At 39.8% G+C, this 26,953-nt stretch overlaps 3 protein-coding genes and 1 long non-coding RNA gene across 10 annotated transcripts; 1 reads left to right on the top strand and 3 right to left on the bottom strand.

Moving 5' to 3' along the window:
• Window positions 1–88: 88 nt before the first annotated feature.
• On the bottom strand, window positions 89–4,868 carry stard14 (START domain containing 14). The gene is made up of 6 exons (XM_018660402.2): window positions 4,524–4,868; window positions 4,257–4,404; window positions 3,468–3,571; window positions 3,102–3,219; window positions 2,960–3,012; window positions 89–1,588 (listed from the first exon to the last, which is right to left on the bottom strand). The coding sequence occupies exons 1-6, from the start codon at window positions 4,692–4,694 to the stop codon at window positions 1,382–1,384; spliced, it is 801 nt and encodes a 266-aa protein (XP_018515918.1). The 5' UTR covers window positions 4,695–4,868; the 3' UTR covers window positions 89–1,381.
• Window positions 4,869–6,166: 1,298 nt separating this feature from the next.
• rab41 (RAB41, member RAS oncogene family) lies at window positions 6,167–14,639 on the bottom strand. Of its 5 annotated transcripts, none has more exons than XM_018660285.2 (8): window positions 14,461–14,639; window positions 13,274–13,332; window positions 11,751–11,804; window positions 10,715–10,820; window positions 10,277–10,388; window positions 9,216–9,309; window positions 8,437–8,503; window positions 6,167–8,194 (listed from the first exon to the last, which is right to left on the bottom strand). In XM_018660285.2, exons 1-8 carry the CDS (start codon window positions 14,537–14,539, stop codon window positions 8,130–8,132), a joined length of 636 nt encoding a protein of 211 aa, XP_018515801.1. In that variant the 5' UTR covers window positions 14,540–14,639; the 3' UTR covers window positions 6,167–8,129. The 5 variants fall into 5 exon arrangements, 4 of the variants coding, with proteins under 4 accessions (XP_018515801.1, XP_050928413.1, XP_018515800.1 ...); XM_051072456.1 differs by lacking the exon at window positions 10,715–10,820 and adding an exon at window positions 11,338–11,443 and having other exon boundaries at window positions 14,461–14,635; XM_018660284.2 differs by lacking the exon at window positions 9,216–9,309 and adding an exon at window positions 9,736–9,829 and having other exon boundaries at window positions 14,461–14,633.
• On the top strand, window positions 13,343–20,437 carry LOC108872544 (uncharacterized). 2 transcript variants are annotated; one of them, XR_001959240.2, is made up of 4 exons: window positions 13,343–13,791; window positions 15,891–15,998; window positions 18,716–18,812; window positions 19,418–20,437. It is a non-coding gene; the product is annotated as an uncharacterized LOC108872544 (long non-coding RNA). The 2 variants fall into 2 exon arrangements; XR_001959239.2 differs by lacking the exons at window positions 18,716–18,812; window positions 19,418–20,437 and adding an exon at window positions 16,369–16,724.
• Window positions 15,438–26,545, bottom strand: arr3b (arrestin 3b, retinal (X-arrestin)). Of its 2 annotated transcripts, XM_051072455.1 has the most exons (18): window positions 26,408–26,545; window positions 20,960–21,006; window positions 20,444–20,477; window positions 19,283–19,313; window positions 19,059–19,119; window positions 18,921–18,965; window positions 18,630–18,823; window positions 18,409–18,468; window positions 18,246–18,322; window positions 17,998–18,133; window positions 17,804–17,888; window positions 17,547–17,619; window positions 17,260–17,397; window positions 17,015–17,092; window positions 16,892–16,915; window positions 16,731–16,780; window positions 16,438–16,467; window positions 15,438–15,950 (listed from the first exon to the last, which is right to left on the bottom strand). In XM_051072455.1, exons 3-18 carry the CDS (start codon window positions 20,449–20,451, stop codon window positions 15,808–15,810), a joined length of 1,233 nt encoding a protein of 410 aa, XP_050928412.1. In that variant the 5' UTR covers window positions 20,452–20,477; window positions 20,960–21,006; window positions 26,408–26,545; the 3' UTR covers window positions 15,438–15,807. The 2 variants fall into 2 exon arrangements, with proteins under 2 accessions (XP_050928412.1, XP_018515797.1); XM_018660281.2 differs by lacking the exon at window positions 16,438–16,467.
• Window positions 26,546–26,953: the final 408 nt, after the last annotated feature.

The following is a 26,953-nucleotide window of genomic DNA, read 5'->3' on the forward strand; positions in this document are numbered from 1 at the left end:
GTACAAGTAGCCAGACTTGTTCCACTTTGCGAGATGGTTTCTCTTGAAACTGACAGTCACTCTATGAGGAATGTAGACATGACAGTGATTACCAAAGCATGTTAACCTTGTGAATTTTACTATTTTGTAAAAAGTCAAGACTATATAACATTGTACATCAAACATCATAAGAAAAGCCTGATGATCTCAGCCTGCAGGGCTTCATTCCAACATCGTTTCTCCAACATGACTTCATCTGAGGTTACAATAACTTCAATAAATAAAATAAAAATAAAAGATATCCTTTATGATCTTTGCAATCCTTCAGGTAAAGTGATATTCAACTGACAAAATGCAAATTTGCTATGTACATTTTACGTTTTACACAACCTAATTTTCCTCCAGTGCCATTGCAAGTCTACAGTCTGTATAACTTCTATAAGAATTACAATGCATACACTTTGATTGCACAGCTCAATAAATACAGTGAACCTTCAAATAGTCTTCCTGTATTACATATAAAAGACAGAAATACAGCACAGTTACTCACTAATCCTGACTAAATAAAATTCACATTTAAAAAGAAAATCAGTAGCAAACGTAGTAAAAGTGAAGTGAATTTTTTTTTTGTTTTGGATTAAGCTAAAAAAAATTATATTTCTGAAAAACAGATTTGAGGTCAATACCGAGAGCTGCTGCACAAACCCAGAACCTTTCACCGTGATATGTTTCATGTTATCTTATTAACATGAAACCTGTCCAACCCTAGTAATGTGATTTAACAAAATAATAGTGACTATATTAAGTGTGTTCAGTTCAGGATCCAAACATTTTTGACCTGATCAACAAAAAAGGTTAAGCTTCAATAGTTTATACCACGTTTCAAGGGGTAACTGGCATCAGAAATTTCACTTCACTCTAATTCCACCACTGATGACCACCTGATCTTATCTCCATTCAGTCCACTAGTGGACGATGATACTTAATTTCCTCTTATTTAAAAAAAACTGTTCATGTGTATGTTATATAGCTGCAACTTATCAAGGCCTGACACAGGAGCCATTGTAAATGTGGTGCTGTAGCTAATCCACATTCAAACCCCAACACCTCTAACCCTGTAGAGAACCACTGTAAAGAAGTTACACCATGGTGAACACTGGAGAGATTAGCTTAGCTTACTTCAACATACACTGAGGTGAATGGCAACTTGATCTGTGCTCATTTCCATCTGGTAAGACAACTGTAAACACTTCATACTCTTGCTCATCCCAAAAGGCACACTGATTTGGAAACCAGGAGGGTCAGGGCAATATCACAGAGTTGGAGGTCTCAAGTCATTGTATCTACAGCCCCCCCACCCCTCTACCTCCTTTGTCACCCCTTCCCGCCGTCGCTTTGTGATTTATGAACTGTCGTAGCAGTCCTGAACCTCCACTGTGGAACTCTCGTCCACGTTTTCCAGCGAGTCCGCTCTCTGTATCGACAGTTCGGCCGGGTCCATCATGGGAAGGGTGTTCTGCTCCGGGTACAACCAGGGCTTCTGGTCAGGAGAGTTCTGCTGTTTCCACTCTGGGTAGTTCTGTCCCGCCTTGTGCACACACCTCATCACCTGGAAGGAGCGGGCCCAAGAGAGGATATGATTATCAGAGGGCTTGCGGCCTGGACAATGAGGGTCACACCACACCTTCATTCTCAGTCAACAAAGCTGAAGATAAAGCTGCTCACAAAACACTTGTTACTGATTATATGGTGAGCAGTTGCATCAGTTGTAGTGATTGTGAAAAAAACTATTTACAGCTCTGACACAGTGCACTCAAGAACTAAATGTATAACACAATATATGACCTCTCCACTTTTGCGGTTTTAAATGGATGCCTGTACTGTTAAAATTTCTACAGTGTGAGGTGCTGTATGTCAACTTAATTTTTAATAAGTTTTGGATATTTTGGACAGCAGCTCGGTTTATGCCATCAACATCTGTTTAGAGTTGAAAAGATTAGTTGACAGGAAATTAAATCAGCAACTACTTTAGTAATCAATGATCATTTAAGTTAATTTTTAAGCAAAAAGGCCACAAACTCACTGGTCTTTGACTCTCTTTAGATTTAAAAAAAGAAACAAGCAATTTGAAGATTGTATTTTACACATCTAATGATTAGCTGATTAATCAATAAGAAAATTAATTTAAGTTGTAGCTCTATTCTTGTCACAAGCAAGCACTCCTCTCTTAAACCTAGTGAGACCCTGTCTTAACAACAACTTTATCACTTCTCCTTATTACAGGACCACTGCCTGGTTGAAATCATCTTTTAAACTTTTTTAAAATCACTTACAGACTGTGTATCTGTTATATTTTGTCTTTGACCTTTTGACATTTTCCCCTGTTCAGGTTCCTCTTTCCATTACATTGTTCATTAGCTTACTGTTTATTTTCTTTTCTTGGTTTATTATTTTAACTCTTATTTTAATGTTTACTGCATAGCCAAAGTTATGTGTTCTTGCCTTATGATGTTTTGTGTATAGAAATCACTGTCACTACAAAAGGTCAATATTTGTGTGTAGTTAAAAGGCACGAGTCTCTCGAGTTTCTCACACACACACAAACACAGATGGTCTAAATAGTTTCAGTGTGTGAGGGATATAAAACCAGGGGAACGAGTTCTGCCAGGAGAGAGAGAGAGCGACAACTTGAGCTGAGATACTCCTTTGTCAGCAACCTCACCAGGACAGGCCCTTAAACTGGGTTTCTATGGTTACCATTGTCCTTTAAAGACACATGAAACCCTCACTCCCTCAACAAGCACACACCTCTTCCACGCCGTCACCTCGTGGACACGCACGCACGCGCGCACACACACACACACGGCCACAGTGTCACTGATACATGGTTTGTGTCTTTTGACCTGATCACTTTCAACGTTTAGTAAAAGTAAGTAAAACTTTTGGGAGTTTGGGACAACAGTTGTGTGATGTTACATACCCGGGGAGCGAGAACCTGAGATGCTTTGTTTACCACCCACTTGGGAAGAGAACCTAGAGTAAAGAGATAGAACAGCTCTAACAACATTCAGCAAGAATTCTCAATTCAAGTTGAACAATGAAATTGTTGCTTATAGGCTTACCTTTGGGGTCAGCTTGTGAAAGGTATATGAAAGTGCAGCTATTTGGTCCTGTGGGCTTGATGAAATATCCAGTGAGGATGGAAATGGCCCTCACAAGGTCACTGCGAGGAGGGTATTTCTGTAATAGAATCAAAGGTTTGCAGGATAATGAGGAAAAAACTTCTTTCAAGATGTTGGACAAGTTATGCGGTTTGGATATGTTACGCTGTCATAATGAATAAGCTGTGATTGTAAATGGAAAAATAGCTCTTCAGCACACAGACACACAAAAAAAAATCAGTGCACACAAAACATTACAAGACAATAGGTGTCAGAGAGTCATAGGAGTGATACGTTTAAAGACAGCGGTTGCTATGTGCCTCATACCGGGTGTTTGACTGAGAAATTCACGATAATGTACTCATCATCCGTCACCTGCCACGAACGCAGCGTCACCACATCTCTGTTCTTTATTGGCTTTGGACAAATCCCTGCAGTGTTAAAAAAAAAAAAGAGGACATAAAAATCTGGTCACATTGTGTTAGACTTCCTTCATTTGTTCAGTTTTTCCCTCTGTCACAAACTTAGCCTCAACAAGTGCACCCTTGTTATGGCAATAAATACACCGGTGGAGCTCACTTTACATCCCTGAGGGCTTCTGTAGCTTAGGCTACAAAAGGGACCACAGATGCGACAAGGTGTTAGAGATTAGAGATGGAAGTTCAGGGCAACAACACAAAGATGCACCATGGATGGGTTTGTGCAGAAAAAAATGGTCTGCATATGTAAATATAGTTGGAAGTGCTTGCTGTGGTAGTGGCATTGTTAATGTTTCACTAAGACTCAAAATAAAGGTCCATTTACTATATTATTGACAAACTCTTCACTACTTTTAATAAAGAACAGTGTTTGAGGTCAGAGGTCAAACTAATAAATGGTACTGTTTCAATCTTGAAATAGTACTATTGTTCCATATAAGGTAGAATAAACTCTTCAGAATCCCAAATATTCATCTAAATATGCACCACCACCCCCCTCTCTTTGTTTTGTGTAACAGGTGAAACTGAGTCTGGCCTTCACTGCCTACCCACGTTTCTGGTGGGTCACTTTCAGAGAGACAAACACACACAAACAAAGAGGAATGTGAACAGATGTAACAGATAAGAGAATCCTCACATGAGTAGTAGCCCACATCAGCGTTAGCAGACAGCCGGGCAATGTCAAAGCTCTCGCTCACGGTGGGGTCCCACTTCTTACGGTACTGGGCGTCGTGAAGGACGTCGAACATGGTGGCGGCTGACACATTTTTGATTGTCATTTTACACTGAAACATACACACAAAAATGTTTGTTTTTTTTAAGTAGGGCAGGTTCACAGTAAACCACCCACAGTCAAGTATCCCATTAGGGCTGGTTGTAAAGATGAGAGTGAAACCGAACTTACCTTGATTTTATGGATTTTAGGCACGTGATTTCCTTTTGTTGCAGGAGGTTGTTCGACCCACACTTGCATGTCATCTTTATCATACTTTCTCAACCAATTGTCCGTCGATAAACACTGCTGTTTGAAGTCAGCAAACACCGCCTCGTCAGGTAAAATACTCGAGCGAGACATCCTTTTAAAAATAAAAATTAAAAATCCACAAAAGAAACGTATACACGCAAACGCAACCCGTTCGGTCCAGAAACTATGCGTGTGACCCGGTCGGCCGTCGAGATTTAAGGCTCCTGTGGCTGTGTTCCTCTGACGACACGAATGTATGCGAGCTGATGATCGCCGATCAAGTCGAGCAGGATTTTTGCGTCGAATTCCTGAGCCATGCCTTTACACACACCTCTCCCGCTGACGTCACGGCGCGTTTTGAGCGCAGGTGTGCTGGACAGGCAGGTGAGCCCCGCCCTCACAGAAACGACCAGAAAAAACAAAAAAGTCTGTGTGTCGATAGGACACAAGGACTTTTGCAGTATCGTACAGCTGCTGTAGGTCGAAACTGATACCAGAGGAAATAAGGAGCACTACTTATGGTGTTTTATTGTCAGAAGGTGTGAAAGATACGAACAGGGCCACACACACACACACACACACACTAGTGGGCTAAACACTGTGGGGGAGTGGGTAGGTGCGAATTGCTCAGTGTTGATGCATCCTGAGTATCATCACGACTATAAATGTTAAACAATAAAAGTCCACCACAGACTTAACCACGACTGAAATATTAATAAATGTGAACTTGAATGTGGGCCTAGAGTCAGTTGTAATGACGCCTCATAAAATGTTGTAATTAAAACTAAGTCTATTAAGGTTCTAATTTAGATTTAATAACTACTTTAAAACATGGCTTTAATAGAGGTGAATATTCACATGGGTATTTCAAGATTTCTAAGACAACTATAAATATAATAAAATAAGATGAAATTGTGGAATTTTCCAACAAAGTCCAATTTTTCTATAAGAAATAGATATTAATTCTACACAACTTTTAATTTTCTCTCCATGTGTTGAAAATTCACACATACATTTGTCTTTCTGTACTTGTGAAGACCCTTCTTAACATAGTACATCCTGTAGCCCTTAAGGATCACGTACACGCTTACCCCAGCCCTTACCCTTACCCTTAATCTTAAACCCAAGTCTTAACCTTCAAACAGTGCTTTGAAATAGTGAGGACCAGCCAAGCTGTCCTCATTAAGAGGGTTGGTGTCAAACAGACACCTCCACACAAACACAATAAAATACAATAGGTGATCTAGATTTTGAAAATTGTCATAGTAGAGCACAGGCACAGTGAAAGTGCAACCTCATGTTCGTATATTTGCCCACACCTTTCTGTTGTAAGTCTTGTTACCTCATGTATTGCCTAATGAGTAGTTTGCCTACTTCGGCAAGTGTGACACACACAAACACGCCTACATATGACTGGTTTACTGTACTGACAAATTTAGAACATATGAGTGTTTGCTGATCCACAGCATTTGATGAATGAATGAATGAATAAGTTTGTCACAAGCGTGTTACCAAATAATCTGTACTGGCATCTTTTCCTGTATCAGTGCTTGATAAATGAAGGGATCACAGATGTTACCATGTTGGTGAAATATTTTTATTTTATTCCACGTGATAGGCCTACACTTGTGTTTCATTAACTCTCCTTTTTATACATCAGATAGTAATAGTACATTATTCACACAAACGTTGCTAAACACGAGTAGACAGCATATTTCAAATGGACAGACACAATTCAGAATAGCACAAAGCTGAGTATTTAGTCAGTGACAAGTAATAGAAGAGCTGCTCATGTTAAAATGGTTGTTTGATGTAATTAAATACTTAAATTTTGAAATCCATTTTCAAAACAAGCTACAGCAAATGACCAGTGTCTTTTGTTGTGCTATGGCTAGTTAGTTGTGTTACACTGTGTGTGTGTCTGGAGACGGTGCAGCCTTTACCTGCGACTGTAAACCAAGCTACTGACTACACACGCTGCAAAAAAAGGAAAAAAAAAAAAGAAAAGTCATTTCTTGCAGCGTGACAGGAAAAAAAAACGTTACCAGGCCTCAATGTCGCCTTTAGGTGGAGTCCCAGCAGACACGCAAACAATAAATAAAATAAACTTTCAACATGCGTGTCAGCAACTGTACTTTTGGTAAAGCGTACAATGTTATCTGTATGTCCAAGTTACAAAATAAATAAACACATAAAACCAACAGTCCTACACAGGCAATAGCAATACAGCAAAAAGGATACTGCAGCTAACTTCTCTGCACTTTTTACAGCAAGGGTGTTAGTAAGCGTTAGCTGTATCTGAGGACAAACTCTTTATCTACCAGCTCTACAAAACGACGAGTGAAGCCATGAACCAGTCAGCAGGCTTCTTTCATATTTTACAATATTGTGGCTTGATTCAGTGCACAACGTTGGTGAACAAACAAGCAAGGCATCTGTGTTCTTATCCATATAAATCCTGCATGGTGAGCATGCTGCATGTTTTCGCAATAGTGTAATCAACACAACACAAATTATCGATGAGATGGTGGGTACGTCATAGCGACCAAAGTGGCGACTTTCCATCGGCATGGAAAAATTAAACACTGGCTCTTCTTATTTCATACATGGGGCAGGGGCGGGGGGCATCTAATAACTGAAAACTCCTCCTCAGACGTGTTAGTATGCGTGCAGCTAATTTAACATCGGAAAGACAATTGCGATAGTTTTAATGCAGACATGGTTTCTTGTTAGTAGCCATTCTAATGAACTTGGGATGGCTTCCCTTTGGAATGAAACTAGATATCATTACTTGGTTACACATCCCTTTTGCAGCAATGTTTTACAGGAGGTCCAAATTTTATGAATTTGGTTTACCAATATGCTGTATTAGGCAGTTAAAGCCTGCAGATGTGTTAGATATAAATTATACCTAATGAATGGATTGACCCTCTTCAATAAAAAGGGTTCATACGAGTCAAATGTGGTAATATGATTGCTGGCAATTATGTAATTTTTCACTGGTAAGATCCTGTCTCTTCTTCCTCAAATTAAGACCAAGTCCAAGAATGATCTGAGACACACAATAGTATCTCAGATAATAATGAAATAAAAAGTTACATACAGTTGGCTGATAAGTTGACCTTGCAGAGTCATTTAAATAATCCCAAGCAGTTTCACTTTACAACAATGACAAGAGTAACAGCACTAAGAATCTGAACTGTGCAATAACTCATGAGCAGTTAGCTATGTCAGTCGGCAATCCTATATAACGCCATGCAACTGGATGAAAATCTCAACATATCATTTAACTTATTCCTTGTTTTAAATGTTTACTGTTGAACCATTTTTTCCCCAGATAATCTGTTTCAATACAGTAATGCACATACCACACGGTTACTCTGAAAAGTCACTGAGTTGAAAAGGGAAAAAAAACAAAGAAAACAAACTACAGGTTCCCCCATCCCAATGGCAGTGCGCCAAGGGGTGGAGAGAGTGGCCACTGAGAGACAAGCTGTTGGTGGGGAGGAGACAGGCTGGGTGGCGTGGTGGGGTGGGTGAGGTGTACTAGCATGAGCAGCTGCTCTCGGTGACAGTCATCTCTGGCTGTTTCTCCAGTTTGATGTCGATCACTGAGGGGGACTTGGTTAAGCAACATCACCGATGAATTTGCAAATTTCACTTCAGTATTTTCTGCAGAGCTGCAGAGTTTCAACTGCAACAGAGACCATTTGTTCTTTTCTGCTCAGAAAACTAAGAGGCACTTGTTGGCAGGTTGTTTGCTTTCCTTCAATAAAAGTAATAAAGCCTTGGCCTTAACAATATTTGACAATAATAAGACAATATCTGCTGAAAGCAACTTTAAAAAGGATACTGTCCTCTTTGCTTTTCTCTGGTGTGCTGTCCATCCCTGGCAATGCAGCAGCAACACGGCGGAACAGCTATTAAACAAAGGGAAAATTAAACACATTTCAAAAAGCACTTAACAGAATGGGATATAAAGTAAATACTTTCAAATAGGGGTGGATGATATGGATAAAATCTTCTATTACAGCAAATTTAAGTTCATTATTTTGATACTGAAATGTCTCAATATAGTAACTCTTCAGGAAATTAAACACAGAAACCGTTTATGCGCTCAAGAAACTGCCTAACAGGACAGTAATCTTGATATGAACCATCATCCTATCACCCAGCCCTACTTTCAAATGAGCTATGTACAGTACAGACAGAAACAGGTCACACCTAAATAATATATTTTATTGAATAACAGGCAAACACAAGAAGCAGTTAAAGCAGTGATACAAAATGTGACTGTAATTGCTGGTTGAGGTAAGAGCATGAGAGTGAGGGCTGCCGTGCTAACCACCTCCACTGAGCAAATCCATTACATTCAGAGACACATTTTAAAAGCTGCAGAAGTTTGAGTGAATCAGACGAAAAGTACTTGATCAGAAGCGAACAAAGTAGCAGGAAACTTGTGCAGAACAAGTGAACTGATAAGCCTGTGGAGGGAAAACACGACGGTATGTGCTAAGACGTGTCATGATGAGCCACGAGAGGGGGGGAAAAAGGAGGCGAAAGGAGTTAAGTGTACACTTTGAGGGCAGAGTGAGCTCAACTACCCTGAGAGAGAGAGAGCAGAATCTCTACCTGTTTGACATTGTAGCCAGTCTTTGCGCTGGTTTCAATGAACATGACATTCAGTTCCTTAGCTCTCTGCTCGCCCTCCTCCGTGGTGATCTGTCTGCTCAGGTAGAAGCAGAAAGGGGGGTAGATGGACGAACAGACAGATATGGAAAGAAACATTGCGAAGAGGACAGGCCAAAAAGACAGGGAAGAGATGGAGAGAGAGAGAGAGGGAGAGAAACAAAGAGAGCTCAGCACAGAATCTTGTTTTGGGTGAAAGAGAGAGAGAGAGGTTAGTTTAGTTATAACACAGACAGAGAGAGAGGAAGACAAAAGGAGAGAAGCTGCTGTGTAAAGATGAGGCAGCAGGAAATCGACTCCAACGGTCACTCATTCATTCAACAGCCACACTCTGATCCATATAATGAATACATGGAGGAGCTGTCACAGGTGGGCCTCCCTGACCTGCAGGACATTATGACCTGCGCTGAAAAACGTCGGGATCATTTGTCAGTATTACAACCTGCTGTTGCTAGACACCAACCTGTTTGACGTTATAGCCAGCCTTGGCACTGGTCTCTATGTACATCACATTGAGCTCACGAGCTTTCCTCTCTGCCGCCTCAACAGAAACTTGCCTGCCATGGTCCCCGGGAAGGGAGAGGGGAGGGAGTGGTGTTCAGTGTGGTGTTGAGGGGGAAACACACAAAAAAAATTCAAAATGACATGGAGAGAACAGACCAGGAAAAATGAACAAAAATAAAGCAAAGAAAAAAAAAACAAAGGCAGAACAGAAATGTGATCAAATCATAAGAAATAAAAAATAGATAAATAAAAGTAGTTAAATCACTAATAAAAAGGCTGGAGTATGCAAAATACTGAGGAATGATACAAGTCAAAATTGGATGAGATGCACTGAAGGGAAGAAAAGTGGGATTCCAGGCTTTGGCAGAGTTTATATATTGTAATACTCAATACTACCCATTTTATAATCATAGTAGAATTGTAAAATTACAATCTATATTTTATTTTGCAAACAGAATAATAAAATCAGAATCATTCACACATCTCACACAACCATGTACCTTTTATCCGCCAAGTCTGTTTTGTTCCCCACAAGCATGATAATGACATCACTTCCTCTCTCTGTTCTAACATCATCAATCCACTTTGAGGTTTGCTGGAATGAATTTAGATCTGTGGATGCAAAGAACACAAAATTACTGCACACATCAGCCTTGTGTAATCCCACAAGACATAAAACACTTGGTGTATTAGCTATAGTTAGTGTGCAAAAGCAGGTATTACTCTTCATTAAAAAAGTAGAGAAGAAAAGCTTGTACAGTGGTCATTAGTCGTTAGTAAGCAACAGTATTAAAAAGAGAAGCTTGAAGAAGGAAAAAATACTTCAAGATGTTGAAGGTTATTGACTGAAATAAATTAAAGTAACAACTATGCCACGACAGTTTCCTTCCAATGGCTAAAGACCCCTACTGAAAGGTTAGAGTACAGCCCTGACTCACTGGTGATGTCATAAACAACCACAGCAATGGTAGAATCACGGATGTAGCTGGGAATTAGGCTACGAAAACGCTCCTGTCCGGCAGTGTCCCAGAGCTGGAGCCGGACCTGAGGATTGGAACGCAGGAGAAGAAAGGGGACAAAGAGGTGGAGATAAAGAGATGAAAGGTAGCACGAGAAAAACAGAGAACAGGACAGACATAAAGGAGGTGCAAGCCAAGCAGCAGAGAAGAAAATGGCCTTTTATGGAGGAATGGGGAGAATCGGTCAAATGCAGCAGGGTCAGAGATGACCAGTGTGATGCAAATAAGACATGTAAAAGGAGGCCGAGGAGGCTGAATCATTGTTGAGGCTGTTTCAGAGGATCTCTGCCCATGAGGTGAAATCTGAGGATATATTCCATTTTTCCTTCCATCAACCTCATAAGTGACAGCATTTAGGAAGCATAGACCCCCCTGGACACTGCTGGAGAATTGCTTTAGCATCACCACAGCTGATGCAAAGAGTCTGGATTATACCCTCATCATGCTGTCCAGTGGGGTTTGCCAGGCTAGTAAACGCTTTTTTATGCCCTTGCACATATTAAGCGAAGGACAAGGAGGTGAGGCAAGGCCATGATACCTACTGGCTATGTCATAAACCACCACAGCAGCGGCTGAGTCGCGGATGTAACTGGGGATGAGGCTGCGGAAGCGTTCCTGTCCGGCTGTATCCCAGAGCTGCAGCCGAATCTGTGGCCAGCCACAAAATGAATGTGGGAATTGGGAGGGGGATCGGGGGGAGCATTTCATGATCCAGCCAGGGGATGGAAGGAAAACAAAAACTTGAAAAAACAATGGGAACTAAAAACATGATCACATGTCTGACAAAATGAATGGTAAAATCTAGGATAACGTAAAAACACAATGTGAAATGGTGAAAATAAAATAAATGGTGGCTACTGCATTAATAGCAGATGCATGCTTTAAGCTTCTCTAGCATTTTTAAAACTACGGGAACGGGAATGATGAGAATTACAATAAAATAAACAGGGCTTACCGTGCGATCTTCTAGGTACATGGTTTTTGACAAAAAGTCAATGCCAATTGTTGCCTGTAAAACAATCATTCCATTTTAACACTGTTAGAGGTAAAATACTAGAGCTGAAAAAAATTATTAGACAAAGCTGTCAAATTGTATAGTAAATATTATCTACAGACCTTTTTCACAGCATTTGACTTGCTATTGTAGCAATAGCACACGTGAAGCTAATAACATTAACAATGGCTCCGTTCTATTTACGCGTTCACTTATGCCATGCTGGTAAGTCATTATGCCCTTACCAGCATGAGGGTGTGGAACCGGAAGATCACAGAAAAGTCATAGTTAAATAATGCTGTCAATTACTAGGGCTGGATAAAACATAAATCGATACTCAGGATTTTTATTTGAATAATATATTGACTCTTAAAATCCCCAAATAAATCTTAATTAATTAATCTTAATTGCCCCTTTACTCAGTAAACATGTACATCTATGCTAAATGTTATGTGTATGCACTTAATGTGCATGTTACTTGTTGCAAGTGGTTCAGTTAGTTCTGCACAATGTGTGAAATATCTTGTGGAAAATATTTTGTGGGAACTGAGTTATTACGATGTGCACAAAAAGATTATCTTAAGTTAAAAAGTGACATAAATAACAGCTGGCTACATGAGCCACCTTGAATCCTGACTGATCTGAGCTCCGTTTGTGTTTGCTGAAGAGATATTATCACTGGCTATGAGACGTGAAGCTGTGGAAGTCGACTGAACAGTGTGTGGATTGTACTTTATTTAGTCTGGTCTGCCAAGCTAGCTAACACTAGCTGACTGGCTGTGTGTAGAAATCAGGCTGATGTGTTGTCAAGACAAACAGTGCAGATGAATCAATGAGCAGACTTTCTGCCTGGTCTGTACTCAGAGTGATCATTAAAGTGGATGTGTGTACTTTGGTGAAGAATCTATTACTGATAGTCGATGCCTAGCTGTATGACAGCATTTGTTTTTTAAAATTATGCAGTATGATGACGTCCCTGTAAGTGACGCAGGTTTTTCATTATCCCTGCTCAAAAGTTTTGCATATGTGGACCTAAAAAAACATAGATTCATTGCGTTTGATTGTTTTGCTTTTGTCAAAGAAAATAAGCCCTAGGTCCACAGCTTTAAAACTGGGAAATGTATCTACTATTTAGCCTGCAATGTGCATTTTTACAATTTTACACTCAAGGAAACAATGGTGTTACTCACATCTTGAATGTGTTCCCAGAATAAATTCTAAATTCTGTATTATACAACATTGGTATTTATCTGATCTAACTCAAGAATTGAAACTGAATCCAAATAAATTGATTCTGGACTTCAAAATTAAACAGAATTGGGAAAGCAGTGCTGATATCCAGCCCTATTAATTATACCTGCGTTTAAAAAATCATAACAAGTCTGTTGTGAAAAGGGTCTTTTAGACATATTGATCAGAACACAATCAATCAGTGTCTTGGCAAACCAACTCCAGATCAAATTGCGATGAACGTATGTCATTACCTGATAAGTGTTGTCGAAACTGTCATACATAAACCTGGTGATGAGTGAGGTCTTCCCAACTGCACAAACACAACAACAGCAACTTCAAGATCTGATCCTGGTAATCAAACAGCATAATCTAGAAGGCCAGACCTCTCTTGTATAATATATACTTAAATAAATTCTATTTTTGTATTATATGAAGAAAAAATCAATATGACTCAGTGACATGACATGGTGAGTATATTGCTATTATCACTGATGCAATGTGGACTGCTGAACCCACACGCTGAGCTGGCAATATGGGTGGAGCCATAAAATTTGGAAAATGAAAATGGGTTAACTTCTCTTATTCGTGTCTTGATGAGAAAACTGTCACTGCCATGTTAGACGATCGCCCTTAAAATCCAGTCACGTACAGATAATGTCGGTGTCGGTCCCTGTGAGCTGACGTTAAATGGTCGGGGAAAAGGCCGACTGGTCTAGACCCACTGGCCGACGTGGCTGTGCAAGATGCTGCCGTAGGAAGCTAACAGCTAGTGAGTTGAACAATTCTACACTGACAAAGAAAATGAACTTAATTCCCTTGACTTATACGGAATCTGCTCTTTGAAAACAACAAACTCCTGACAACCACAAATATTATTAGATAATAATAATTAGCTAATAAAAGCTAGCGTTAGTATATTTCAACCTAGCACAGCTAACTGCTAGCTAAAAGTAGTTAGCAGCTCCGTTTCTCTACAATTACGCTAGTGAGATGATGCTGATGCATCACGAACTAAATGGTCAGCGTAAGCAATAGGTTCCGTACTTTAATATAACAACAAATCACCACAAGTATTAATGGTTTGAAACGTTACCATTACTCATTACACGCTTTCGCCGTTAAAACGAACAGCGAGATGTTTGGCTAGCTTAACAATTTGCCGTTAGCTAGCTTTGCAATGACATCATCACGAGTGAGAGAAAATGCTATGTCCATCATTTTCTGTCATCTTTCTCCCCGCTGAAACCCCTGTTGACATCGAAATATTATCATCTCGCTTTGTATCGTCCCTGGTCTCTGTTGTCTGGTGGGCAACTTTACCCTCCTGGCCAACAGCAAGCTAGCCGGAGAGGCTAGTTAGCCAATCTTAGCCACTTCTTCAAACATACCCCTAACATCCTAACAAATTAACACTTAAAGCGCATCATCTCCAGCTTACCACTCTGTTCTCCCAGAAAGACGAGCTTGAACTTTCGTAGAGGGTTGCCAAACTCTCCGCCGCCGGTCGTGGTTGACATTTTGTCAAAAAATAAACCGCTAGTTAGCTGGCTTGGCTAATGATGTGATGTGTCTAGACCGGAGAGGGGCAAGTAGTGTATCTTTATCCTGCACAAGCCAGCGCTTTTGTTTTCCTATCCATACAAGAGTGAAATAGCGCAACCAAGAGGCAACAGTAGAGAAATCAGAAATTGCAAAGGTAGCATAAACCCTTACTGTATGTTCATACTTTGAGTAGGAGCTGTTGCTATTTATCTTCTGTCAGAATTTAGCCAGACAGAGGGAGTGAGCATTAACACACTATAGGCCTGCTGGAATATTACTTAACCACACATTAGGTTACTCATATTTAGCTGCAGACATTTTACAAAAAATTGCTAAGATACTATTTGGTGCCTGGTTAAGGGCAAAAAGAAAAGCAAACGACAGGAAAGCTCTCCAAAGCAGTGGTTTACTGTGTGAGTCACAGTTTTGGGACAAGTCAAGTGGGCCACTGTGAAAGCAGCATCAATGTGTAGACAAAATAACCAGTAATACATTACTGTTAGCTGTATGATTCAGAGCAGTGTTACATCTACTTAGAGCAGCGTTTTAGAGCAATGCTTGTGTGTAGTTGAGAGATGGTTTAAGTCCCACATGAAAAATAAACAATACAAATTGTGAAATGTGACTCAGCCTGATAAAAAAAAAATTACATAAACATAAAAATAATAGTATGTGAATGAGGTCTATGTAGAAAAGAAAAACTTATGAGCTTTGATAACAAAATGCTGTTTTTGTTTTAATTATGCACCCACCTTTATTTGTGAAATCATTAGATAATATATATTTTTGCAACCAAGCACTTGTGATATTTGTTGAATACTAAATAGAAGTCTTGACATAAAATACTGAGGAAAATTAACCAAGACAGGAGAGTGTTTGGGGAAACAATGTGTTTATTTCCTTCTCTTATCTATGAAGAGTGACACAAGTAGGAGTAGTTTGGGGATATTCAACCCCACAGCTGCACATTCAGTCATAATAGCTCATGGTTCTAGTGACACAGCAATAAAAGATTAAGAATAAATGAAGCTGTGCACCTTCAGTATTTGTAACACATGGAGAGAAAAGTCTACTATCTATGCTATGGAACATTTCCTCTGGCAAAGAAAAATACACAACACATGTTTATTTCTATTTAATGCTATGATGGCATTGAGAGAAATGTCACACAGAGTTCAGACTCTTTTTCAGTGATAGAGCTCTCAGAGTAATGCCTAATAAAAATGTATATGTACAAGGGGAATCAGAGCATTGTAGTAACCCAGTGACATATAGTGCTTCTTGTCAGTGGTGTTGAGTTCCTTTGTGTCCTGTGTTCTCTGTCAGACCGGTGAATTCCTTTGCTGGTCATCTCATCCTTCCATGGACTCAAGTCTGATGTCAGCCCTGTTGGCACGAAGCAAGTGATTCTGTGACTCCAGCAGTACAACCAAGGTAACTCATGTAATACATTTTATCTCAGTTTATGTACTTAAGGTAAAACAGGAACATGAAACTGAATATAACATAATGTAGATGAATCTTTTTGCATATGGATAACATGAGCTATACATATACCTAATGCATACATAGTAATAGCTATCAATTAGCAAACATGCTGCTATTAGTAGCTACTGGAGATTCTTACAAAATATCATGTTGGAGGTGGTGAAACAGTGGTCCAAAGTTAATATTTTATACAAATGTAACAAGGTTGCAGGGTGAAGCAGTGCACTCATTCAAGGGCTATCATATCTATGCTTCTTTCAGAAGACCCCGTGATTTTTATCATCCAAATGCTTGTCTTACATGTCTTATTTTATAGAGAGGACATGCGCTGTAGCCACTGAAGAACTGAGCGCTGTGAAACGTACTGAATCTGATGTGACCTCACCTGAACTAAAGAGGCCTTTAATCCAGTTTGCTGTGGTTCATAAAACACACAAACACACAAGAGAAAAATATCAGCAACACGTCACAAACATCACAGCCACAGGCGAATACATGTCTTGTCACAGAGACTGTGTTATACTTACACTTCTGCTCATTAGACAGCAATGGCATGCAATAAATGGATGAGAAGGAGAGGACATGACATAAAATATGTTAGTCAGAGCAGTTATAGAAAACTAAATACTTGCTTTTAGGTGTTTAAATTAGAGTTATATGCAAAAATACTGCACTGACCTGCGGGTTTTGGGGACATCAGAGTCAGAGGCAGCTCCACAGTGACGTCACTGAAAATAATAATAAAAAAAGTTAGATTTTTAAAGATATATAGAATTTTTTTTTGTAAAGTCTACACATAAATAACATGTGACCATAAATGAAGTAAAATCAATATTTACCTTCCTGTCAGGCCACCCAGCAGGCTTTGGTGAGAGAGAACCAATATAAGAAACCCTTAGTTTCCACATTTTTCATAAAATGTTAAGTATTACAAATGAATTTTCTGTTCAGTTAAAACTTACCCTCCGCCGGACACCATCAGGTTGACCTTGACTTTGTAGGACACAATGATTCCCTGCATTTCCTTGTCTCCTTGACTCCTGTGAGGACACAAGAATAGTTTAGCTTTCAGAGGTTGAGGATTTGTTCTAAGACATGATAAGTGGATGACACAGTGTAGAGCTGTATCACCACCACTCAGTAAGAGGATGAAAACCTGTCCTGGGCTCACTGTAAGCCCCCTGATGAGAGACCTAGAGTGGCTTACAGGGTAGTGGATGCGAGGTGGGTGTCCTCATCTTTTAGCCGTCCATCCACTGACAGACCTCGCTTCTCTTTGTTGTTGGCCAGCAGTGGAGTAATTTGGAAAGACTTCTCAAATGTAGAGTTGGCATTTATTGTCTCCCTGTGTATAGCAGTGAGACACATAAATAAATAATAATACATGTTTAAGTAAACAGTCATTATTTGTGTGAATTTACCTTTCTTTAAACAGCATGTTATATTTAAAATGAAACATGTTTCATTTAGGAATAATATCAAAGAAAGCCTTACGCAAACTCCTCAGAGCAGACTGGCTTGGTGTAAGTGTCAGATGAGTAGAGGACCACACTTGTTAGCTGCTCAACTAAAGAGAAAAAAAAAGTTCTGCATCAGTTAAAACATATGACTCTTGACATCTACACTGTACATACACACTTGAAATATACATACACTCACTTATATTTTATTTTCTCTCTTCTGAGCTACATAAACACAATTAATAAAAAAAAACTTGAGTAAAGTTTTGATTTGTTTTCCTTGCTGCTCACCTGTGATCTTGATTTTCTTCACAACCTTACTGGTTTCATTGTTGATTTTCACTTTGACAGTGATTGGATCTCCGTGGTAATAAATCTAAAAAATAAGAATTATTTATTTGGAGTAATTTATAATCATATAATTTTTGTAAAAAAACAGTCCCCCTATATATAGTAGTATATATAGTCTATATACTTTAATGTACCTCTTTTTCAAGGGAGGCCTCCAGGTGAACTGGTTTGTCAGTCATCATGAATTGCTTGGAAATTTCAGCCTTGGGTCCGGGCTTGTTGTTAGCTGGTGCGAACTGTATTTTACGAATCATCAGACGGCAAGTGTCCCTGTGACCAGAAAAAAAAAAAAAAACAAGCAAAGAGGGTCAGGGATACAGCTTAAGGACGCAACACAAGATTGCCAGGATTGGGCCGACAGTTTGACTGTGTGCATACATACTTCTTCTCAATTACTTCATCTGCATTGTCAGCTGCGTTGGCAATGTATCCTTTAACCTCGAAGTCCACGCCACAGGCCTGCAACAGAACAAGACCCAAATCAAAGCCAAAGTCCAACACTTAATATAGTTTTTAAGAGTAAAAGGAAACTACTGTAATAGTACCTTGCCGGAATCATTTGGCCCAGGCTGCAAGGCGACTGAGCATGGGAGATTTGTTGGCAGCTGAAGCAAGTAGAGACAAGGCACACTGATTAAATGAAATGTAAGATAGAGACTGGAAAGAAAAGGTGAAGTAAGTGATCTGTGGTTGATCAATATAACACTGCACTGAGGGACAGGAGTAATTTGATCTGCTGTGTAAAGAGTGATTCATGCTTCCTCACCTGGAAGGAAAAGGGACATCCTTGCTCTCCAACTTTCTTCATGAGGGATTCTTGCATTGGTGATTTGGTTGCGTTTGCACCTGTAGGTGGATACACCTGAACGCGCTGTATCCAGATGTCTCTCCTGAAGGACAGCCCAATGACATCCAGGTCATCGCTTCCATAGCGGAAGGCACAAGCAAGGTAGACATATACTGCAATGGAAAAGGATATAGACTTGCACATTAGTCTGTGTTGGGTAAATTCAGGGCTTATGATTTTCATCATTGACACTGAATGAGATGAAAATACCTTTTCTGCCATCAAGACCAGAGGGGTCCACTTTAATTACCCCATCTGCAAATGAGAGAAGAATTATTAGCATTAGATTTCACAGTGACGCTCATGTATGTACACGTTTGGATGCAAAGCAGACATTGTGCCACACACCAACTACTTCCACTGAATCCACGTTGTCCACAAAATCTCTCTTCCCCAAGTACAGGGCAATCTGAGAGAAATGGAAAGAAGCAGAGAGGAAAATGGTCACTCCTCCGCTGAGGTTACGAGAGTTTGGAAGTTATTTCTGGGAGTTGGAAGGGCTACATACAAATTGCACTCCTCCCTAGGCCTAAGGGGTGCCCTGTAATGATTATATTATAGAGGCCACTTACATGTCCATTGCCGCTGGTCTTCTTAAATACCCTGAAAAGAGAGACAAAGGGAAAATACAATGAATCAGTTGAAGTGGTCTTATGCCATCATTTTATAAGCCTACCACCTACCACCAATGTCTTTTCCAATTATAGGATAACTCCACATGCCCCCACCAACTCCACCCACCCACCACTCAGCTCCACTCCTGTGAGGATAGATTATTGGCTAGGATAGAAAAGCACCTGCTGGCAGAAGTGCCTAATCTGGATATAAGACATAACTCTGTTTTGGTAAGTCTTTAGGTTACATAATAGTCAGTAACAGTATATCCAAATTGTTAAAACCGTTTTGCTCAATATTGATAAATTATTCATAAATTCAATGCATGGTGCTAGCTTGTCTATAAGACTTTAATAGTGGCATGTTCTTCCAAAACTCTCCAAGTTATCGTACAGGATGCTGCTGCAGAGATTACATTCATTATACTGCATGTTGAAGGTGTCTTGGCAAATGTGTGGAATTTCTATATCCCAGAATATTTAATGTTTTTCCTAATAATCTTAGAATGACATAAACTTGCAAGTGCAATTCCTTCCTCTGTGCATAAAGCCATAAACAAACAAGTAATCCTCAGTGGTGTTTGCCTCTTTTGGTTGTGTGCCAAGTAATCCTGTTAAAACCTTTCCTAGCAAACTCCTCTTCCAAGATCAAATCCACTCTGTCTACATTAATCAGGATTTATCTGTATCCTGTAAGATTCAGGTGTTGTGCCTCTGCCAAACTGTTAAATTGTTACGACTAAGCTACTCCGTTTGTTTCTTGTGAGGGAATTAACACTTTTGATCTCTGCATGGATCCTGAGCTGCACTTGTTTTCAAACAATCAAACAATTAAAGTATCAAAAAATAGATTTTGTAAGAAACAATGCCAGAGCAGAACCTTGGATGTACACACTGCTGTGGGGTTATTCAAGAACCATTAACATTTGGTGTTGGCACAAAAAAATATTCATTTTCACCGTAAAATGGCGTTCAGTGATGAGGTATATTAAATTTCTTCTGAGACATTTTTATGCCTTACACAACTAGAATGATTGATTTTAACCTCTAAGCTAAAGCAGTTACAATGTCAGAATAGTTGCTGATTATAGTGGATGAGACAAAACCCTGTATACTCACTTTGACATATTGATGGCAAAGTTATAGATCCAGTCTGCAAATAACAAAGAACAGAATTATCAAAACACGTGATACTGATAAATCTACAACTATTAGACTGTGTTTTATTTTGTTTTAATATCTGTTTTAGTTCATTGTTGCATAAAAGAAAGTTCTACATGATTCAACAATTCAAGAGAGTTTCAGTCCTAGAGACTGCTGTTGAAGTTCATCAGCACAGGGCAATCCTAATTTCTAATAACTTCCTAGTGGAAAAAAGTACCCTTCTGATTTTAAAATGGATTAATGTAAAATAATAAAGAAAATTATCTTTAAACTTGGGATAATCTTATATTTTTCCTGTCAGGTAAATTGAGTGTTTGAAGCACATGTTCCTCTGAAGTAACAGCAGTGATACATTTTCAGTAGATGTTGATGCCCATCTGTGCAATAAATGTAATACCATTATCTTGACCTATTAACCCTTCCATCAATTTCTAATGTGCAGTCGGTCAGCAAGAGAAACAGCTCACTTACCGTCCCCTCAGCTCTGTCAGTCTTCTGCTGTCCTCTGTAATCCGTCACTGTTGACAGCGTGAAGCGAGTGTTAGAGTGCCAATCACTGCCTCCCCTTTGCTTTTATACTATGACCTCCCACCCTTGAAGCCCTCCCTTCAGCTTATACAGCTTCTCAAAGGAGGCTGTTTTAGAGAAAATCTGATTAATTCATTAGAACACTACTGTTTTGGTCCACAGTGTGTGTAAAAATAATGTTGTGCCTTCAAAAGAATAAGCTCAGAGACGTATTGACGGTGGGACAGATATGGAGTGCAATAAACAGGCCATGTCCTGGAATTAAACTATGTTGGTCACTTGGTCTTTGTTGGTTTATGCTTCAAGCATTGATTTTCTATAATGCATGAGGTGCAGGACGTGTACAGTATTGTGTACTCTCATATCCTCCATATATACAAGGATCATGTAATGTGCATGTCTTGTTATTCAACCTTTGTGTATTCTGAGCCTCATGACAAAAAAAGGAAGTATGAAAATTACTGTATGAAAAATGTTCAAAAATCAAAATTTTCTTCTAAAAGCCTAATTTATAAATAACAGTGCAGCAAATGGAAAACTATCCACTGACATTAGTAGACTTGGAGGGGAAATATTTCTCAGATTATGTAAAAACATATAGTTTTTAGTGGCACAATGACAAAATACTGTGATGAAGTAATTGTTTAATTTCTTTGCTCCAAGCTGTCGGTTCTGAAATACCATCAGAGCCTCACTTAGGTTAAAAGATGAATAGACTACATGTGAATATTCAAGGACTTCCTTTCTAATAGCTTAGAGAGGAGTTGAGTGGTATTAGTTGGATTTTGGTTGTTATGGTAGCCGGGGTGACAGATGGCTCCTCTGCCAAGCCTTATACAATCTGTGCTCATGGCAGGTTTACAGAAATCTAAGTGACCTGCTGACTTACTGCTGTGCATGCAACAACGCTTTGTTACTAGAATCACTTGGATCGCAGTCATCGCGCCAGTCAAGTTTATGATTGTGACCAAGATTGATTCAGTTAATCTTCCTTTGGAATCTTTGACTTTATGGGCTGACAAGGGCTGTCTGAATCTTTTAGTTTTGATCTGAGTGCAGCTTAGACCACCTCATCTGGGCAGGAGGCACAGGAGGCATCTTCCACATTCATTGCAGTGACCTTTAGAGCCTCTGAATTGGCACACAGCTATAGAGGTGAATCCAACTGGTGGCTTGGAGGAGGATCTTCTCACTTCCTCAGCCAGGTGTAATTGATTGATTAACGAGGGAGGTGAGTGATGGTTTTATGGACGGATTGTCACACCTTGGCAGTCAAAGATAATGAATTAGATTGGTGGATGTTCAGGTTGGCCTCCAGTCAACTTGTCATATGGGGACAAGGTTTGAGATCTCTTTAAAGCTGCCAAGACAGAACAGTGCTGAGCTTTACACCTCCGGATCATCAGCCAAGAGTTCACAGGCATATACGCAGTTAAGCTGTGTAACACATTAAAGCTGCTTTCCTACTCATTCTCATTTCATTAGTGCTCTGCATATGACCTCATAGCTTCACACTTACATGTATGATTCTGTTAGTGCAGTGAAATCTGGAACAGCTAATTAAGCATACCTTATACTGCTGTAGTGTACCAGACATCATTGTAAGAAATTCAAGCAGTTACTTTTGAAAGAGTGGTGAGATGTGGGGGCAGTGGCTCCTTTATGAGAAACATGAGGCTTTTATGTAACACCGAAATCACAGCCACAGTTTGGGCAGAAAATGGTCATCCAAACTGTTGCCCAGACTGAGAACTGACAGTGCTACCCTACATGGGAAAAGAAAGTTTAACAGAAGCAAAGCAGTCCAGAATTCCCTTTTAAAAACACATATCTTCAGCTGTAATTGGTTGTGTAGCTTTACAGTGTTTTAATGGTTTGTGTATGAGTTTGTTATGTTCCTGAGTTTTGCATTTCTTCTGTTCTTTATATAACATGGCTTAAAGTAGATGCTTTTCAAAGGTTTATCTATGGATATACAGTAGCTACTTCTTTGGTGGGAATCACACAAAAAAACACTGCCTTGTTTGGGCTCCCAGATGAGGTGCCAGGTCAAATCAATAGAGTAAACAAGTGTGAGGCCTTTCCATGCCAGCTCTGTTTAAGATCAGCAGCAACTGCTCTTCAAACAGCTTTGTAATCAAGATACATAAAAGGGATCTCATTCTAACAATTTTATGTTAAATTAATAACCAGAATGCTTCTATAACTCTCTATTCTGTGTACTCTATTATTAGCATTTACAGTCATTGTGATACATCCTTTATGCGCTTCACTGGGCTGCGAAGAAAAAACAAACATCTGGGTTGAAGTAAGAGAGAAACAGCACTGCTTAAATGCTTTACACCTCCTAGGTTTTTAATTCAGTCAGTGCTAAAGGAATACTCACTGTGTATTCATTCATTTATTCACAGGCTTCCAGAGTTAAAGACAGGTTTAAGGTTAGTGTTACTATTAGACACCATTGAACAGTGTAAAGTCAATGAATGAAAGGTGACGTAAGTTACCTCTCCTTATTATTCATTCCTCTAATGAGCTTATCAAGTCACAGCTCAGCTCTGGGACAATGGGTCATGAATCAGAGCAGTGGATCTGTTAAGATATGACCGTACTGCCCAGTCTCACTGTCTGACTACATTGTATTATTCATGATTTGAATCATTTTAGATGCTTAGTACATCATTGTAATGTACTCTTTGTTATGGTGCAGCTACAGGTGTGTTTTTTTTTTGACACAGTTCACATGGAGTTGTATTTTTGTATACCATCCAGGATAAAGCCACTAAAAAAGACTAAGGGTAATCTTATTTTCTGGTCTCTTGATGAGCTGTCTCTCTTGAGTTTTCATTTTCCACTTTTGGCTCTGCAAGGTTACATATAGTCACATAAGCCCCTTACAGTTAATCTGGTGCCATTCTGGGCAAGCATTATATGTGGACAGTCAACATTGTTCCTCAAAGGGACTGCTGACTAGTCCCAGTACATTACAACACCATGGTATTACCACTTCTTAACAACACAGTCTTCAGTGTGTTGCTAAATTAAGGCAGTGATGCAGTGTTTGCTGCCAACAAGAACAAACTATTAGATGCTGAGCCAATCAGTGCTTCCTTGCAAGTGATGGTGAACTGTGAGCTGCACATTAACAAAGATTTGTTGGTTTTCAGTAATGTGATTTGAATTATGAATACAAACACACAAGTATGAACTCAGACTAACTGCTGGGCAGGTACAGGGATGCTTTACTGGATGCTGACAGCTTCCTGTCAGTTACCGTACGTTCTGCAAATTCCCATGTGACCTTTAGCCACCTGTATTTTTAGCAGCCGCTTCTCGCTAACTCAAATCAAGTGATGCTGTGAATGGCTGTTCAAGGTAACTGTTACAAACACATGGTCAACCACAACCAGGACACTTGCTCATCACCCATTTCTTTTTCATGACGTGCAGTACTTTGGGAGGTTGTGTTGCCCTTTTCAAAACACAGTTCTACAACTTCATTTAACTGTGGGACAATATTGTTTGTTTTTAAGTTTTTTGTTTGTAAAATTAAGTGGCTTAACAAAATAGTTCTGTATAGCCCGTTTGTCCTCTGGTGGAAGTGGACCATACTTTTTATAGAAATCATCTCCCTATTTAACTAATTACTGTCTTTTTTTCTATTGCTATTTTAGCTCTCATACAATCATGGCCTTTCTTTCTGTGTGGTCTTGGTTATATAATATCAAGTAAAGACATGTTATCTCTGTTCAATATCAGCAAAACAAAAACTCTTCACCCGGCTCTATCTTCAACACAGTTAGTGAAGTTAAACAGGATGTTTATTTGTTTATTTAAGTTCAAAAGCTGATCTGACAGCTAGCATGGAAAGCAGAAGTGAGCAGGTGGTTCTTAGAAATGGAGTACATCTTGTTGTCCCAGTGTCTGTCTCAGTATCCTGTCCAATTCACTGCTTGCATAAGCAGAGCATTTGGTGGAACTAGAAAGAGTAACAGACAGAGGAACCAAATCAGCATCAAACAGCAACTGGCATCTCTGAGAATGACAAATGTGATTTTGATACTAATGATGGTGAGGTTTGGGGGTTTCAGTAAATGCTATCAGTCCTCGCATTGGAGACCTATCTTCACCACAGCTTGTGTTCTGACAAAGAGCTCAGACAATATATATTTTTCAACTGTGTTAAATGTCAATGAAACCTCTCTGACTCTTCTTTCAGCCAAAGAGGCCATGAATACTCTTAGCTTACTAAACTACAATAAAAAACATAAAAGAAAACACAGAAGAATTAATATTTCTCAGAGAGTTCATGTCAAGCATTCATGTTGGAAGGTAATAATTCTAATACATTTTATTTATAGAGTGCTTTAAAGGCACTCAAAAACACTTTACATAGATAATTTATTTTCATATATTTTTAGCTACACTAACAGCAAGGCTCTAGGGATGACAGTATTTACTGCCTGATTGGTCCACCACTTTGGTCCAGACTGAATGACTTGTAATCACTTTGGTGATCCCTTAAATTTTCATCTAGCACCATCATCAGGTCAGAAGTGTAGTTTATGACCAACGCTAATGCTAATGACCAGCCTCAGCTAATTAGCAAATGTTAGGACGGTCGTGCCTGCCAAACATTAACTGCTTAACATCAGCATGTTCTCAATTTAACTGGAAGCGTATTAGCATGTGAACTTTAGCATTTAGCTCAAAGCACGGCTGCACAGCCTCAGTGCATATTTTTCAATTATATGCTATAGAAAGCACATAGCAAGAAGAACTGATTACAGATTGTGGGTTAAGGACATACGTCATCAGCTGGGGATGGACTTGTCTGTTTGGTTTATGGGGGCTGCGGTTGGTGGTCGGCACATTTCTGCAGAGTAGTGAGAGGCAAAACAGCAAATATGGGACCAAACAGCTTCCCACAGAGTTATATGCTCCAACTAATGGAGAAGGAGGGAAGTAGGAGGGTTGAATAATGGGCGATGTTTCTAGGAGGGCAAAAATAAGAAAGTTAAGGATGATCAGAACCATATGGAGGCTGCATTTTTGCTGAGAGGGAAGGAGTGAGCAAGACAGGAAGGGAAGTTAAGGGAGGGTGACAAAAGGAAGGAGGCTGGGACAGGAAAAAGAAAGGGTGGAAGAAAGTAAGTATGCCTGCCAGAGGTCGAGGCGTCTGAAGATAAAGACGATAAAATAAAAACAAGAAAGAAACTGAGAATTAGCCAGGCAGTTCACCTGCAAGTGGAAACCTGTGAGTTCTGTTTGGAATTTGAGGAAAGAGATACGGGACAGGGGTAGAGGGAGGAAGAAGAAAATAGACGGTTGGAGAGGGAGAGAGAGAGAGAGAGAGAGAGGGAGAGAAAAAGGAAGCACTCTGCTGTTTCTCACACTGGTGGTGAAGTTGAGCCCCTCGCAAGAATTCTCCTGGCTATGTCCGCCATCTGGAATGTCGAGTCACTTCCTCTGTCTGCCCTGTGCTCTGACGGGGTTGTCCTCTGCCTCTCTGCTCCCTCCCTCTGCTCTGACAGCACTCTGAAGAACCGCTGGAGACCACGCCAGTACGGTCGGGGGGACTCTTCTGACAAGACACACACACACACACGCCAGCATGAAAGCGAGACCCCCGGATTAGCCCACATCCAACCAGACTCACTCTAAATGGAATCTGGGCCTGGAAGGAGCAAAGACAACTGCAGTCATCAGCTGAACTTTTTGGAGGGTGTTCCTATTCCCTTATATGGCAACAGAGCTGAGAAATCATTTGAATTAGTCTGGTTTCTGTTGCATGCCTGTCTGGTTTTAGTGCTGACTGAGTTCCATCTGGTATGTTTCTGTCTCTGCTATGTGCGTGTGTGGGTGCCGTGTGTGCGGCTTGATTTGTTTGTTTTGCCTTCTTGGTTCTTCTTTTTCCTGTTGTTTGCATGTGGGGCTTTT

The sequence above is a fragment of the Lates calcarifer genome, linkage group LG8, assembly GCF_001640805.2.
Source record: "Lates calcarifer isolate ASB-BC8 linkage group LG8, TLL_Latcal_v3, whole genome shotgun sequence".
In the NCBI taxonomy this organism is placed as follows: Eukaryota; Metazoa; Chordata; class Actinopteri; family Centropomidae; genus Lates; species Lates calcarifer.